The sequence below is a fragment of the Abramis brama genome (assembly GCF_963993115.1).
Source record: "Abramis brama genome assembly, chromosome: 3".
NCBI classification, from domain to species: Eukaryota; Metazoa; Chordata; class Actinopteri; order Cypriniformes; family Leuciscidae; genus Abramis; species Abramis brama.
In genome coordinates, this window is record NC_139965.1 from 11,697,010 (window position 1) to 11,710,684 (window position 13,675).

The following is a 13,675-nucleotide window of genomic DNA, read 5'->3' on the forward strand; positions in this document are numbered from 1 at the left end:
ATTGTACATTAACAAGCCTCCATACTGCACTCTTACAAAGGTCTCTTATTATGCCTCTTTTGCACTTTCCTTTCTACCTCATGGTGCCATTTTGCGCTGATGTGGTCGCTGACCATTTACATTACACACTTTCTGTGTCATACTTCACATTTGCACCTTGTACTGCATTTTGTAATATATTGCACTTGGTAAAGTTTTTTAGATTGCATTGAGCTGGTCTCTGCATCTGTGTCTTTTATTTTGCTCTCCTTTTATATGTTATGTTTAGATTTATTAATTTATATATATTTACTGTTTGCACTGTTGTGTACTTGTACTCTGCACAAAGAAAATTAAGTTGAATCTGAATCTGAATCTAAATATAGGGAACAAACAAACTCAAAACAGAGGAGTCAGTTTATAAAAATGGACTGTATTTATTTACTTATGTATTGGTTTTTAAAATGTTTTTTATGTATAATATAATCATTATTTTGTTCATTGCTCATGTAATTGCAATGGCATGTCATGCCAATAAAGCTCATTTGAGAGAGAGAGAGAGAGAGAGAGAGAGAGAGAGAGGTTGAACGTCAACAAATTAGCGTGAACGAGGAAACGCAGAGAAACACTGAGTGCGTTTGGTAGTCGAGGAGGAGCCTGAGAAACTTGAGTCTATAATGAAGCGGACGGCTGTGGCGTTATGAGAGTTTCTCTGGAATAACTGTAAGTCACGAGCTTCCTCTGTCTATTTTTGTCCCTTATTTGACAACTTATTAGTGATTTTGAGTGTCATTTTCAGAGGGTGACTTTGTACTGTCAGTGAATGAGTGCAGTGTTAAACAGTGAGCATTGCTCCTGACTTACAGGGTTTAATACAGTAAAGTCTAGTGTACTTGTACTCTGAATCACACACACACACACACACACACACACACACACACACAGCGTCTGAACACTTGCTGCTGTCATTTACCGTGTTGTTTTCACTCACTGAATATACTGCACTCTGTCCAATAGGAGGCAACACTGATTTAAAACATTGTCAGCGTATAGCATGTTTGTTTGCTTGTTTGTTTATTATTAATAATAGTAAAGCCTGCATGGCATTTATTTATTAATAATAATAATAATAACAAAACCTAATTGCATTAATTTATTTGTAATATCTATTTATTATTATTAATAATAATAATGAAAACGGCATTTATTTATTTATTTATTTGTTTATTTATAACAATTAACTATAATAATATAACCTGCATGGCATTCATTTATTCATAATATCTATTTATTAATAATAATAATGAAACCGGCATTTATTTATTTGTTTGTTTATTTATTTATAACAATGACTAATAATAATAATAATAATAATAATAATAATGAAACCGGCATTTATTTATTTGTTTGTTTATTTATTTATAACAATGACTAATAATAATAATAATAATAATAATAATAATGAAACCTGCATGGCATTCATTTATTCATATCTGTTTATTAATAATAAGAAGAATGAAACTGGCATTCATTTATTTAATAAATCTATTTATTATTATTTTTCCCTTAAACCTACACTAATAGTAAGATTTATTTATTATTTATTAATAATAATAATAATAATTTTTAATGGAGGACTAGGAATGATCTTTAAAAAAAACAAGTTATCAATTGAATAATTATTCAAACATAAAAATGGAAATAAAAAAATCACTTAATAGACGTGTAAAACGGTTTATATATATATATATATATGTGTGTATATGTGTATATATATATATGTGTGTGTGTGTATATATATATATGTTTAATAGTTTCATATGTTGAAAGTTTAAAACATGTTTTATGTTTAAAATGGACAGATTAAAGGAAATCATTTTTTTTAAAATGTAGTTAAATAAAAATAATAAAAAACATTTAATAAATCCTTTAAATGTGTATAAATATATGTTTCATATGTATTTAAATGTTAAATATGTTTTAAAAAAAAACATATGATGTATCATGTTTACATGGACAAAATAAAAGACAAAAAAAAAATTCATGTTTTAAAATGTTGTCAAATAAAATAAAACAATAAATTAATCATTTAAATGTAGATTTGAACCATTTAAAACATGAATTAAACGGTTTTATAAAACGGTTAGTTCCAGTCCTTGATTCTGATTGGTCAATAGCTGTTTTATTCACGATAAAACACGTCTACGACCGCTTCACCCAACGGTTCTATGTATCACTACACAACACCGCTAGCAACCACTCTTGATGTTTGATCTCATTGATATTGTTCATTGAATCTAGAGTAGAGTATTGTGAGAGATCGAGTAAGCGAGTTTACCTGCATTTACAGTAGCTATAGCGTTTTCCTTCAGCTCAGTCCTATATTCATAATAAAACAAATCCGTTTGAATGTCCGCTGCGATATCTTGTCCTTTTAACCGTTGAGGGGTTTTCCCGTGCCCTAGTCATCTGTCAGTCTTGCTTTTCACAAGTTTGATTCCTTTCAATGTAAAAGTCTTCACTACTGACTGACTCGCTCATAGAGACAGTCTTTGCGGCCATCTATTGGCGAAATAATGTATGTGACGTCTGTTGCTGTTTACGGTCAAGGACTATTTTTTCCAGCGGAAGGAAGGCTTTTAGTGATTTTACTTTTTATGAAAGTTGCATAGATACATATTTTTCGGCTTTTAATATTTGTATTGTGTGGTAACCGTTTTATAAAAGCAATGAGGTACTCGAGACTAGTGCTGTATTGTGAATAAGTCATGGTATAGCACAGCCTTGAGTACCTTATTGCTTACTTATGTATGTCTATTAATTAGTCCATTTAAAATGGCGTTATTTCCATTTGTATGTTTGCCTGATGAATTGATAACTTATTCCTGCATTTTATTTTCAACTGTCCTCCATGTCTGATTTGTAAAGTGCTTGAAGTGTGTTTGTGGTGAGGGAAGTGTCTTCAGTGTGTTGTTGAGGAGCTCAGTTTGCTGAATCACGTCACCTGACTGTCTGCTCTCTGTCTGTGTGTGTGTCTTCTCAGGGTGATGTGTTGCTAAATGGAGTCTGAGCAGTTGTGTGTGTGTGTTCTCAGGGTGTTGTGCTGCTAAATGGAGTCTGAGCAGTTGTGTGTGTGTGTGTTCTCAGAGTGTTGTGTTGCTAAATGGAGTCTGAGCAGTTGTGTGTGTGTGTTCTCAGAGTGTTGTGTTGCTAAATGGAGTCTGAGCAGTTGTGTGTGTGTGTTCTCAGGGTGTTGTGTTGCTAAATGGAGTCTGAGCAGTTGTGTGTGTGTGTTCTCAGGGTGTTGTGTTGCTAAATGGAGTCTGAGCAGTTGTGTGTGTGTGTGTTCTCAGAGTGTTGTGTTGCTAAATGGAGTCTGAGCAGTTGTGTGTGTGTGTTCTCAGGGTGTTGTGTTGCTAAATGGAGTCTGAGCAGTTGTTCACCAGAGGCTACGGCAGGAACAGCTACAACAGCATCACGAGCGCTAGCAGTGACGAAGAGCTTCTCGATGGAGCCGGCGTCATCATGGACTTCCACACAACAGAAGACGACAACCTTCTCGACGGGGACGCGTCTCCAGGTAAACCTACACACTGCACCTACATACACTCCTACACTCATACATACACTTAGGGGTGTGCCGGTTTCAGAATTGGTGATGACGGTTATGACGTGAGTCAAATGTGACGGTTCGTAACATAACCGTCGTCGGGGGGGCTCGTCTGTTATAGGACAACTTAGTTTGAATAAAATTAATATTTATGTAGTGTTCAATGTTGTTATCGATAGAGATACACGGATGGGGTATTAGTTCATCCGCAACCGCATCACAAAACTCATCATCCGCACCAACGTTTTTTGACCAGATTTCAAAGCCGCACCCGCCCGCCATCCGCTGATTGTTTTGCGGTCTATGGACGATGCAATGCTCTGCTGATGCGAGCCGCAAGAAAGCCCTTGTCTGTTCTAGAAAGGATGCAGCAAAGATATTTAATGCTAATGTATGAGGCATAGCCTACGCTGAGTTTCATTCATTTACGATGAGATGCGCTCTAGTTCAACTTCACAATGCAAGTGAACGCGGCGCATCGGAGCCTCGATGTCACGGTTATTATATTGTCTCCTATATTTGCTTTTTATTTATTAAATACATGCAATTGGTTGATGAAACATTTATTAAAATTAATATACAATTTGTACAAAACGAAATTCGCTTTAAAGAAAGGCTTTCTACAAAGCAAAACTTAATGAAGTGGTAAAAATCATGTCTGACGATTTACAAAACAAAACTTCATTAAGTGGTAAAAACCATGTCTCCCCATTGCAAATGTTCATTGCTAATGTTTATTATTGCAAATGTTTTTCATTTGTATAATAAATCTCATAATGATGGCACATCACTATATCATAGCTTTTATTTCTATCTCAGATGATTGGCGGTCGGTCAAGTGGGTAGCCTACTTGGCAAAGAATCAAATACAGTTGGAAACGACGTAGACCATTAATAACACAGACTGTTAACAATTGTTTTTAATTAGTATTTAAACATTCTCTATGATAAAAAATGTTTGTAAAAAATATTTTAATAACACGGTTTTGGCGGTTATAGATTTGTAATGACGGTGTTCAACTATAACCGTCGGTCTCACGGTTATATACTAACCGTCACACCCCTACATACACTCATACATACACTCATACACTCATACATACACTCATACACTCATACATACACTCATACACTCATACATACACTCATACATACAGCGGGGGAAATAAGTATTGAACACGTCATCATTTTTCTCAGTAAATATATTTCCAAAGGTGCTATTGACATGACATTTTCACCAGATGTTGGTAACAACCCAAGTAAGCCATTAGGGTTGCGCGATATGCTCCATTTTCATATCGTCCTATCGTCAGCCTGTGAGATCGGCGATACACGATATTATCGTGAGGGGGCGGGGCTTACTTATTTGATTATTAACTTGCTTATTTACTCATCAATTTGCTTGTTTTATTACTTCGTTTTAAATGAGAATCTTTCTATTTTGCTAGCAAAGGTGGAGTGTTTATTAATAGGCTAAATCAGGTTATTTCCTGGTATAGTGAGGTAAAAAAAAGATCCTAATCATTCTTGTATCTGACTCGGAGTATTTCAACATGTCAGCGGGAAATTTACGGACACACATTATCCTCTCATGCCGTTACAGATCTGCAGCATTTTGACTGTTTGACGAGATGTGAACACGTTTTAATTTCTTGATTCAAGAAAGAGTCGGAGTCTGCGATATGTCCTCCTACCAGTGCTCTCTCTGTCTGGATGCACTTCACATGCGCACCGCACTTCAATAACGCAGGTATTTTAAATGCCAGGAGAAATCAGAGGCAAAAATCTAAAAGTCGATCGGTTATACGCCGACTTAAACTTATGACTTGACTCTGATAAAGGAAAACGGGTTAATCCGTTTACATGACCACATGCATTGTCAGTTTATTCAGCATAATCGAGTTAATAACGTGCATGTAAACGCGCTCAATCCCTGAAAACGAAATCAGAAACGGACTGAGCTTTCGCTGCATTAACAGCACGTTCTCCCAGAGTCGACGGTGGATAACGGTAGGCTACAGCAACTATCTTAATTTACTGGCTGAATATTTCTCTTGTGACTTACATTATTGACAGCGAAAAAATTAGAAGAATATTTCTTGTTAAACAAGTTTGAAGTTGCTTGTGATTTTCACAGATGGCAGACTTTCACAGATGCTTCGTGAACTAAAGACTTTTATTAGGCCTAGGCGGCCTATATCATTTTATTGATATTATTATTATAATTAATATTTTGTAATTGTATTGTTTTTAGTGTTATTCGTGTCATTAAATATTTTGTTAATGTGCTATGGAAACAAAATACTGACGAACAACGATGCTGCGTCTTCATCTAGGCTCTGTATAAAAATTATGCGTCTGTTAAAGCACTCTTGACAATTTGTGAATGGATCACCTTGCAATGAAATTTCGTTTTGGGATGTAGTTTTTGTTTTGTCTGTTTTAAAAACATTTTCTTTGAGGAGTCCTCATACGCGCGTGATATGGCGCAAGTGTGGTTATGTGGTGATGTCGTTATGAATTTAGGCAAGGCAAATATAATTGTAGTTCCTAATTAATTTAATAACTATACTAGCTTCATAATAATAATAATGATTTAATACATTAATGGAAAAACGAGCCAATTATCGTATTGATATCGTCAAAGGCATCTGCCATCGGCGATATCTCTGTCTATCGTCGATACACGATACTATCGTCTATCGGCACAACCCTATAAGCCATACATACAAAGAAACAAACAAAAATAATTTCAGAAATTAAGTTATGTGTAATAATGTGAAATGACACAGGGAAAAAGTATTGAACACATGAAGAAAGGGAGGCGCAAAAAGGCTCAAAAAGCCAAGACAACTGCTGAAAACTTACAGTAATTAAAAGCAATCCAGCCCCCTGTCAGTGGAAATTAATAACAGCTGGTTCAGTCCCAAATGATGGCCTACAAAAAGGTCTCATTGCCAAGGTGTCACACAAGACACATCTCATGATGGGTAAAAGCAAAGAGCTGTCTCAAGACCTTCGCAACCTAATTGTTGCAAAACATGATGGCATTGGTTATAGGCGCCATTCTAAGCTTCTGAATGGTCCAGTGAGCACTTCTGGGGCCATAATACGGAAGTGGAAAGACAATAATTTCACCATAAATTTGCCTCGACCAGTGCTCCTCGCAAGATTTCTGATAGAGGAGTGAAAAGAATAATCAGAAGAGTTGTCTATTGAGTTGTGTTATTGTCTTGACAACTCTTCTGATTATTCTTTTCACTCCTCTATCAGAAATCTTGCACACCTTATGAAGTTTACTCCCTAGTTTACTCCTGGTATTAAGATGTGTTTTGGTCGATCGGATCTCAAGTGGACGACACTAAATACAGCTGTAAACGGGTCTAAACGCTTTGAGCTCGTCCACTTTCCAACACTTCCAGAGGAAGATGAAAACACATTCGACCGGATTGCTTTCGTAGTGTAAACACTCGTGTGATCGAGTGTGTTCACACAGCCTCAGAAGTTTGGTTTGAAGATGAAAAACGTATCAAACACAATGTTCTCTCTCCATTCCTGATTTCAAACACACACTCACAGGCGTTCGGCCGATTTCTAACACACACTCACAGAGTTCGGCCGATTTCTAACACACACTCACGGCGTTCGGCCGATTTCTAACACACACTCGCAGCGTTCGGCCGATTTCTAACACACACTCGCAGCGTTCGGCCGATTTCTAACACACACTCGCAGCGTTCGGCTGATCTTGAGTCTGTCAGAGCAGAAACTAAAGCTGATGCTCTCCGTGTGTTTTTCAGTCGTCGTTCATGTGTAAACAAGCTTATTTTGTGCATTAGATCGAAATATCTGAAAAAACACAAACATTTCCCGCCCATAGACGCTCCCCTCGAAGAAATCAGGACAGAAGTGGATGAAAGTGGACAGAAGAGACGGATTAAAACACCAGGAGTAAACAGAGCTTTAGTCTGTGTTCACACTGGTCATGTTTGGTTGGATTAAACCTAACCCTGGTGTGATTGCTCTGTTAGTGCGGTTCATTTGAGTAAGTGTGAACGCTGCTGTCTGAACCGAACGGAAAGAGGAGTCTCGATCCGCTTCCAAACGAACTCTGAGGGTTGTTCCATAAAACAAGATTAGAATACAAGCCAGGCTTATTTTGGTTAGTCAGACTTATTGTCGGTGGATTCTGTTTCATAAAGCAAACTTAAAATAGTTCAAACTCAGTTACCCTGGCAACTTATGCTGGGAAACTAGCCTGGTCCAGGGCAGGCTAACTGTCAGGCTAAGCCTCAGCTGTTACACAGATCCTCTAACACTGACCGACAAGAACACAATGATATTACCACTGACACTCTCTCGTACCATTATTGGACTTTATTAACCACTATTAGTCCAAAAATAAATACACAGTATACAGAAAATCAACTTAAATAAGGCTACAGTGATAAATTAGACAAATATATATATATATATATATATATATAGATAGATAGATAGATAGATAGATAGATAGATAGATAGATAGATAGGCCTAAATACAATATTCAGGTTTTTTTGTTTTGTGCCCAAGATTTAATTAGATTGTTTTAAAGATTTATGAATACATTTCTCTCTGGTTTTGTTTGGCAGCTGTAGTACATGTTTATGATTAGAAGAACATTAAAACACAGTCTAAAAAAAAGCTTTGTAAAGCAGAAGTTAAAATCACAAAATTAAAAATAAATAATGACAAAAGCACATTATAAATTTTAACTGGTAAGATGAATCTGAGCTTAGTAATTGACAGTATATTAACCTACATTTGATTTACCCCAATACAATAGTCCCTTTACAGTTATTGCTATCATAAAAACACACTTATAGGTTTAAAATTCTAAATAAGGCACATCTAATGTCCAAATAACAAATATGTTAGCATATATATATATATATATATATATATATATATATATATATATATATATATATATATATATATATATATATATATATATATATATATATATATATTTATTATGTCTTTCAATTCAAACACATTTAACACAATTATACAAATTCACAGTTCCTTTAAAGACATCATATTTTCCCCCAATAAATATTCCTTATTTTTCCTTCTACTTTTTTTCTTTTGTGATAATACCCACCAACACATAGCCTAAAAAACACATGATTAGAACAATAACCAAAAAGTACATAGTTAGACACTTTTACATATGATTTAAGGGGGAAAAGACAAAAAACAATAAATAAATATTAATAAAAATGTAACATTCACATATTTATATCAAACTCTTATAATGACACATAATTCCTAATAGTTTTTCAAGTAATATTATTTGAATATCAAATATTCAATATTAAATAAGTAAATAAATAAAATAACAAATAACTAGAAATAAAAGGGAGGGAGGGTTATATAAAAATGTAGTTATGTAGGCTAATATATATTCCTTTATTTTATGGAATATTCTTTGATTTTAGAGTTGCACATATCTTTTCAAAATGTATACATTTGCTCTTAATTTCATGTTATCCTCTCCATAATGTACTTTAGAAATTACATCTACTCATTCAAAACTGGGGATTCTTGCTTTCTCCAAAAAATTATTGCATTAAAAGCTGTAATTCTCAGCATTCTAAATAAGTATACATCATCTTTATTAAGTAGCATAGGTACTATACCCAAAACTATATTTTGTATCTTTATATATTTAGTTTCTTAAAAAAAATCTTCCCTGAATTAGGCTACTTCTGTTCACTGAAGTACTTCTGTTCGCTAGAAGTTTACGGCAACTTATCCAACATCCTAAAGATAAATTATTATAATTAGAAGATATTTCTGGTGTTATAAAATATCACATATTAATTTTCCAAGCAAAATGTATATTTTAGTCAGAATTATTGCGCTCCTATTTGCGGCAATAGCGGCGCTCGTTCAATATGAAGATTAGCAGTAAAATGGATACATTTGCTCGACTTTCTAACATTTACAGATGGAGAATATAACTGTAAAATGTAAGTTTTGCACTGAGGGGGAAAAAAAACATGTCACAAACGCATAAAACAGCACAAAATATAGGCTGTTTGATGGTGGATCGATTTGATCCACGATCGACCTCTAGGGCTGCTTCAGAAACGCGTGCACACGCAATTATCTAGACTAGATAAACCTGGATCAAATTAGTGAGATTGCGTGAACTTCAATTACCTTTTATGGAACCATTTTAGCCCCAACTTATTTGTTAGGCTCATTCAAGTCCGGTTTTGGAGTTTAATCCCCGCTTTTCTAAGCGTCTTTTATGGAACAACCCTCTGGTGCGGTTCAGCTGAAATATGAACACAACACGGACCAAAGACATCTAAACAAACCAAAAACAGGATGTGATGTCACAAGATGTGACCCTAAAAGGACAGAACGCTCGAGCTGTTTTCTCTCGTCATCGGCTGCGTCCTAAATCACATACTCTCTTGAGTAGGTACTTATTTTGAATAAGTAAATACTTCTCGAGCACTAAAAAAGTGTATTCTATATAGTATGAATGTAATCCGGACGTTGTCGTTATCATGTGTTCACAAATCCTCTCCCGTGGCCTCATGGGACAGTAAAGTGTCCATCGAATGCGTTTTTGCCTATTCTTTAATGAGTGCAGTGACCTCAGACGTGTAAACGCGTGCTCGATGGACGTGCTTGACTGTTGCGCTCGCGTCTCGCTTCTTTTGCAGCGTATTGCGTGCAAGAAGGAAGCAAAACTTCATAAGGTGTGTAAAACACATCTCTAGACCTTGCACTTCTTCCCAGTTCCACTGCCCTCGCCTCGCATTTTTCTAAACAAAACAGTTGTTATGTAAAATAAAATGTAAAATAATTATATATCTTATAGTAAAATATTACAACAGTAATATTTCTTATTAATAAAAATGTTTACATATAGGCTAACACCTGGTGTTTCTGATCCTGTCAGTTCCTGATGGACAACCTGGTCTCACTCTATTTGTTCATGCTGAATATTCAGTTTCAAACAGAAATACACATTTTACAAGTAAAACGCGAACCCTGTCATGTTGAAATACGTGCTAGTGATTGTTGTTTTCTACAACATTATGTTAATCGTGTCAGTATAAGAAACGCTGCATGAACGAATCACAGCTCAAGTGGTTATTATTATTATTATTATTATTATTATTATTATTATTATTATTATTAATAACAACAGACACCTCTTAGAGTTATGATGTTCACTCATGTTTTTGTAAGAAGTCTCTTCATGCTCACCATGATGCATTTATTTGATTAAAAATACAGTACAAACAGTAATATTGTGAAATATTATTACTAAATATTATTATTATGAAATAATATTAAATAACTGTTTTCTATGTGAATATATAGCAAAATGTAATTTATTCCTGCGATCAAAGCTGTATTTTCAGCATCATTACTCCAGTCTTCAGAGTCGCATGGGAATCAGAAATCAGTCTAATATGATGATTTGATGCATTTGAGAAACATTTCAGATTATTATCAAAGTTGAAAATAGTTTCAGGATTTATTGTAAATATAAAGTTCATAAGGACGGCATTTATTTGAAATAGAAATCTTTTGTAACATTACATTTGCATTTACTGTCGCTTTTGATCAATTTAATGCATCCCTGCCGAGTAAAAGTATTAATTTCTTTCTCTTGAGTGGAAGTGTATTGGGTCAGTGGTTCCTGCTATTGGGTTTCTGACTGTATAGGACCCAGAGCTTCTTCTGTGAGTGTGTGTGTCTTTATTTTAGTGTCTTTATCAGAGCAGTGTCTGAAGATCATGCCTGAAAGTTTCTAAAGCGAGAGCTTTACATACAGAGGTCTTATATGAGTGTGTTTGCTGCATGAGATCTGTTACTCATTAGTAGATTCATTATTCATGAGTCTGGCAGACCTTTGTTGAATGGACCAGCAAACACAACAAGAGTCTCTGTGAAACAGGGAGGTGTCGCATTTCATTCAGCAATCTCTGCCCTGTCAGACTCTCTCAAAGACAGTTCCCTGTCCGACACGGCCGGCGCTGTGGGAAGCCTCGGGGAAAACCAGGTACGGCTCAGGATCTGGGGGGAGGAAAATCGAATTGCAAGTTTTCTGATAAAAAGTGAAATTGTGATTTTTAAAATGTGATTTAAAAAAAAAAAATGAAAGAAGAAAATACCAGGTTTGCTGTGCTTGTGTAGCGCTGCACAGTTTGGCCAAAATTTGTGACTATATATCAATATGGACTTATAATAATAATAATAATTATAATATTAAATTATAATTATTAAATAAAATATAAAAATTACTAAATACAGAATATGAAATATTACTATTGTTATATTTAAATAAATAAAAATATTTAAGAAATACAATATGAAAATCAATTTTTTGTACATTACAACTGTAAAATTAATTTTAGTTCATTTCTTCATGTACAATTTGAACAACATTGTGTTAGTATATATCAATATGGATGTAAAATAATAGTAATAATAATTATTATTATTAAATAAAATAATAAAATAAGAAGTATTACTATTTATTAATATTTCACAAAAAAATCTAATAATTATGAAATACAATATAAAACATTACTTTTATTTTATATTACAACTGTAAAACAATACTAATATTTATGGCTGTTTTAATTTAATTTCTTAACGCACAATTTGGCCAAACTTTCGTCAGGATATATCAATATTGATATAAAATAATAATAATTATTGTTGTTATTTTTAATAAATAATGGATACTAAAACAAAACACTGCAAACTAAATTAAATGGTTACTATTGTAATATTTAATTGTAAAATAAAACATTGTATTTAAAAAAGAAAACAATATAAAACATTACTTTTATTTTACATTACAACTGTAAAATTACAATAGTAATATTTATGGCTGTTTTAATTTGTATTTCTTTGTGCACATTTTGCCCTAATATTTTGTGAGCATATATCAAATATATCATATATGGATAAAATAATATATACTACAAAATAATTTAAGAGAAACTATAATCATAAAACTTTTATTTTACATTAAAACTGTAAAATTACACGACTAACCTTAATGGTTGCCTTTTAAACAATAAACCATCAAGCTTTTATCCTGATATCCTTATGTTTATACATGTTACCTTCACAAATACACAAATATCGATTTCGGTTTTTATTTTTAATAATTGTGCAGCCCTACTTTAATAAAGAGCTACTTTATTAAACGATGGGAAATCAGGTGTAAAAGTGGCATGACTGAAGGTGACAGTGAGAACGGAAACGTGTGGATGTAAAGAAATGCCGCATGGGAACCAGTTTAACTGGCCTGTCACCTTGAAGGCGGCGTTCCAGTGAGTTTAGACTGGTATCACTTACTCCGGTTGTTGCTGTGTGTGAGTACGTGTCAGTTGTGTGTTGCTGTTTATAACCTCGGTGTGATGAAGAGGGTCTGTGGCGCTTCACCCTCACAGGTGTTCGGTTTCAATACTCCGCGTGTGATGATTTCTGAAGCAGAAAACACTGACAGGACTGAGGCGCTTTGATTTAAACACCATAACAAAGCCTATGGGTGACCTACTCGCACAGTCCAGAGCTGTTGCCTGGCAACAGCAGGATTATTGCTAAAGGTAAATGGTGATTGTGGGGTGTGTGTGTGTGTGTGTGTGTGTGTGTGTGTGTGTGTGTGAAGCTCTACTTTTTTGAGCACTGAAATAAGGTTCTAGGTGCTTGTGTGTGTGTCAACAGGTCACCTTTATTTATATAGCGCTTTTTACAATGCAGATTGTTTCTAAGCAGCTTTACTAATTTAGTTAATTTATATATCATGTCATATGTCATCATCCGTCTCAGTTCAGTTCTCAATGCAGGCAGATCAATAATATTGTTGAATATTAAATGTCCCCAACTAAGCAAGCCAAAAGCCAAAGGCGACAGTGGCAAGGAACTAAAACTCCATCAGGTGACAGAATGGAGCGGAAAAAAATATCATCAGAAATTGTAAAATTATTAATCACAAATGGCAAAAAAAAGCCTTAGAAATTGATTGGTCTAAGGTTTTGAAATGGTAGAATCAT

The 13,675-nt window shown here is 34.4% G+C and overlaps 1 protein-coding gene across 5 annotated transcripts in view; it reads left to right on the forward strand.

Moving 5' to 3' along the window:
- clcn3 (chloride channel 3) overlaps positions 1 to 13,675 on the forward strand; it is a 56,100-nt gene that overhangs the window by 6,291 nt on the left and 36,134 nt on the right. For 4 of the 5 annotated variants that reach the window (XM_084109655.1, XM_084109651.1, XM_084109654.1 and 1 more), the window contains exon 2: positions 3,384 to 3,559. In XM_084109655.1, the coding sequence (XP_083965781.1) occupies positions 3,400 to 3,559 (160 nt within the window). In that variant the 5' untranslated portion in view covers positions 3,384 to 3,399. Of the gene's footprint in view, positions 1 to 538; positions 703 to 3,383; positions 3,560 to 13,675 lie in introns of those variants that run through there. The other variant, XM_084109652.1, reaches the window with a different exon arrangement.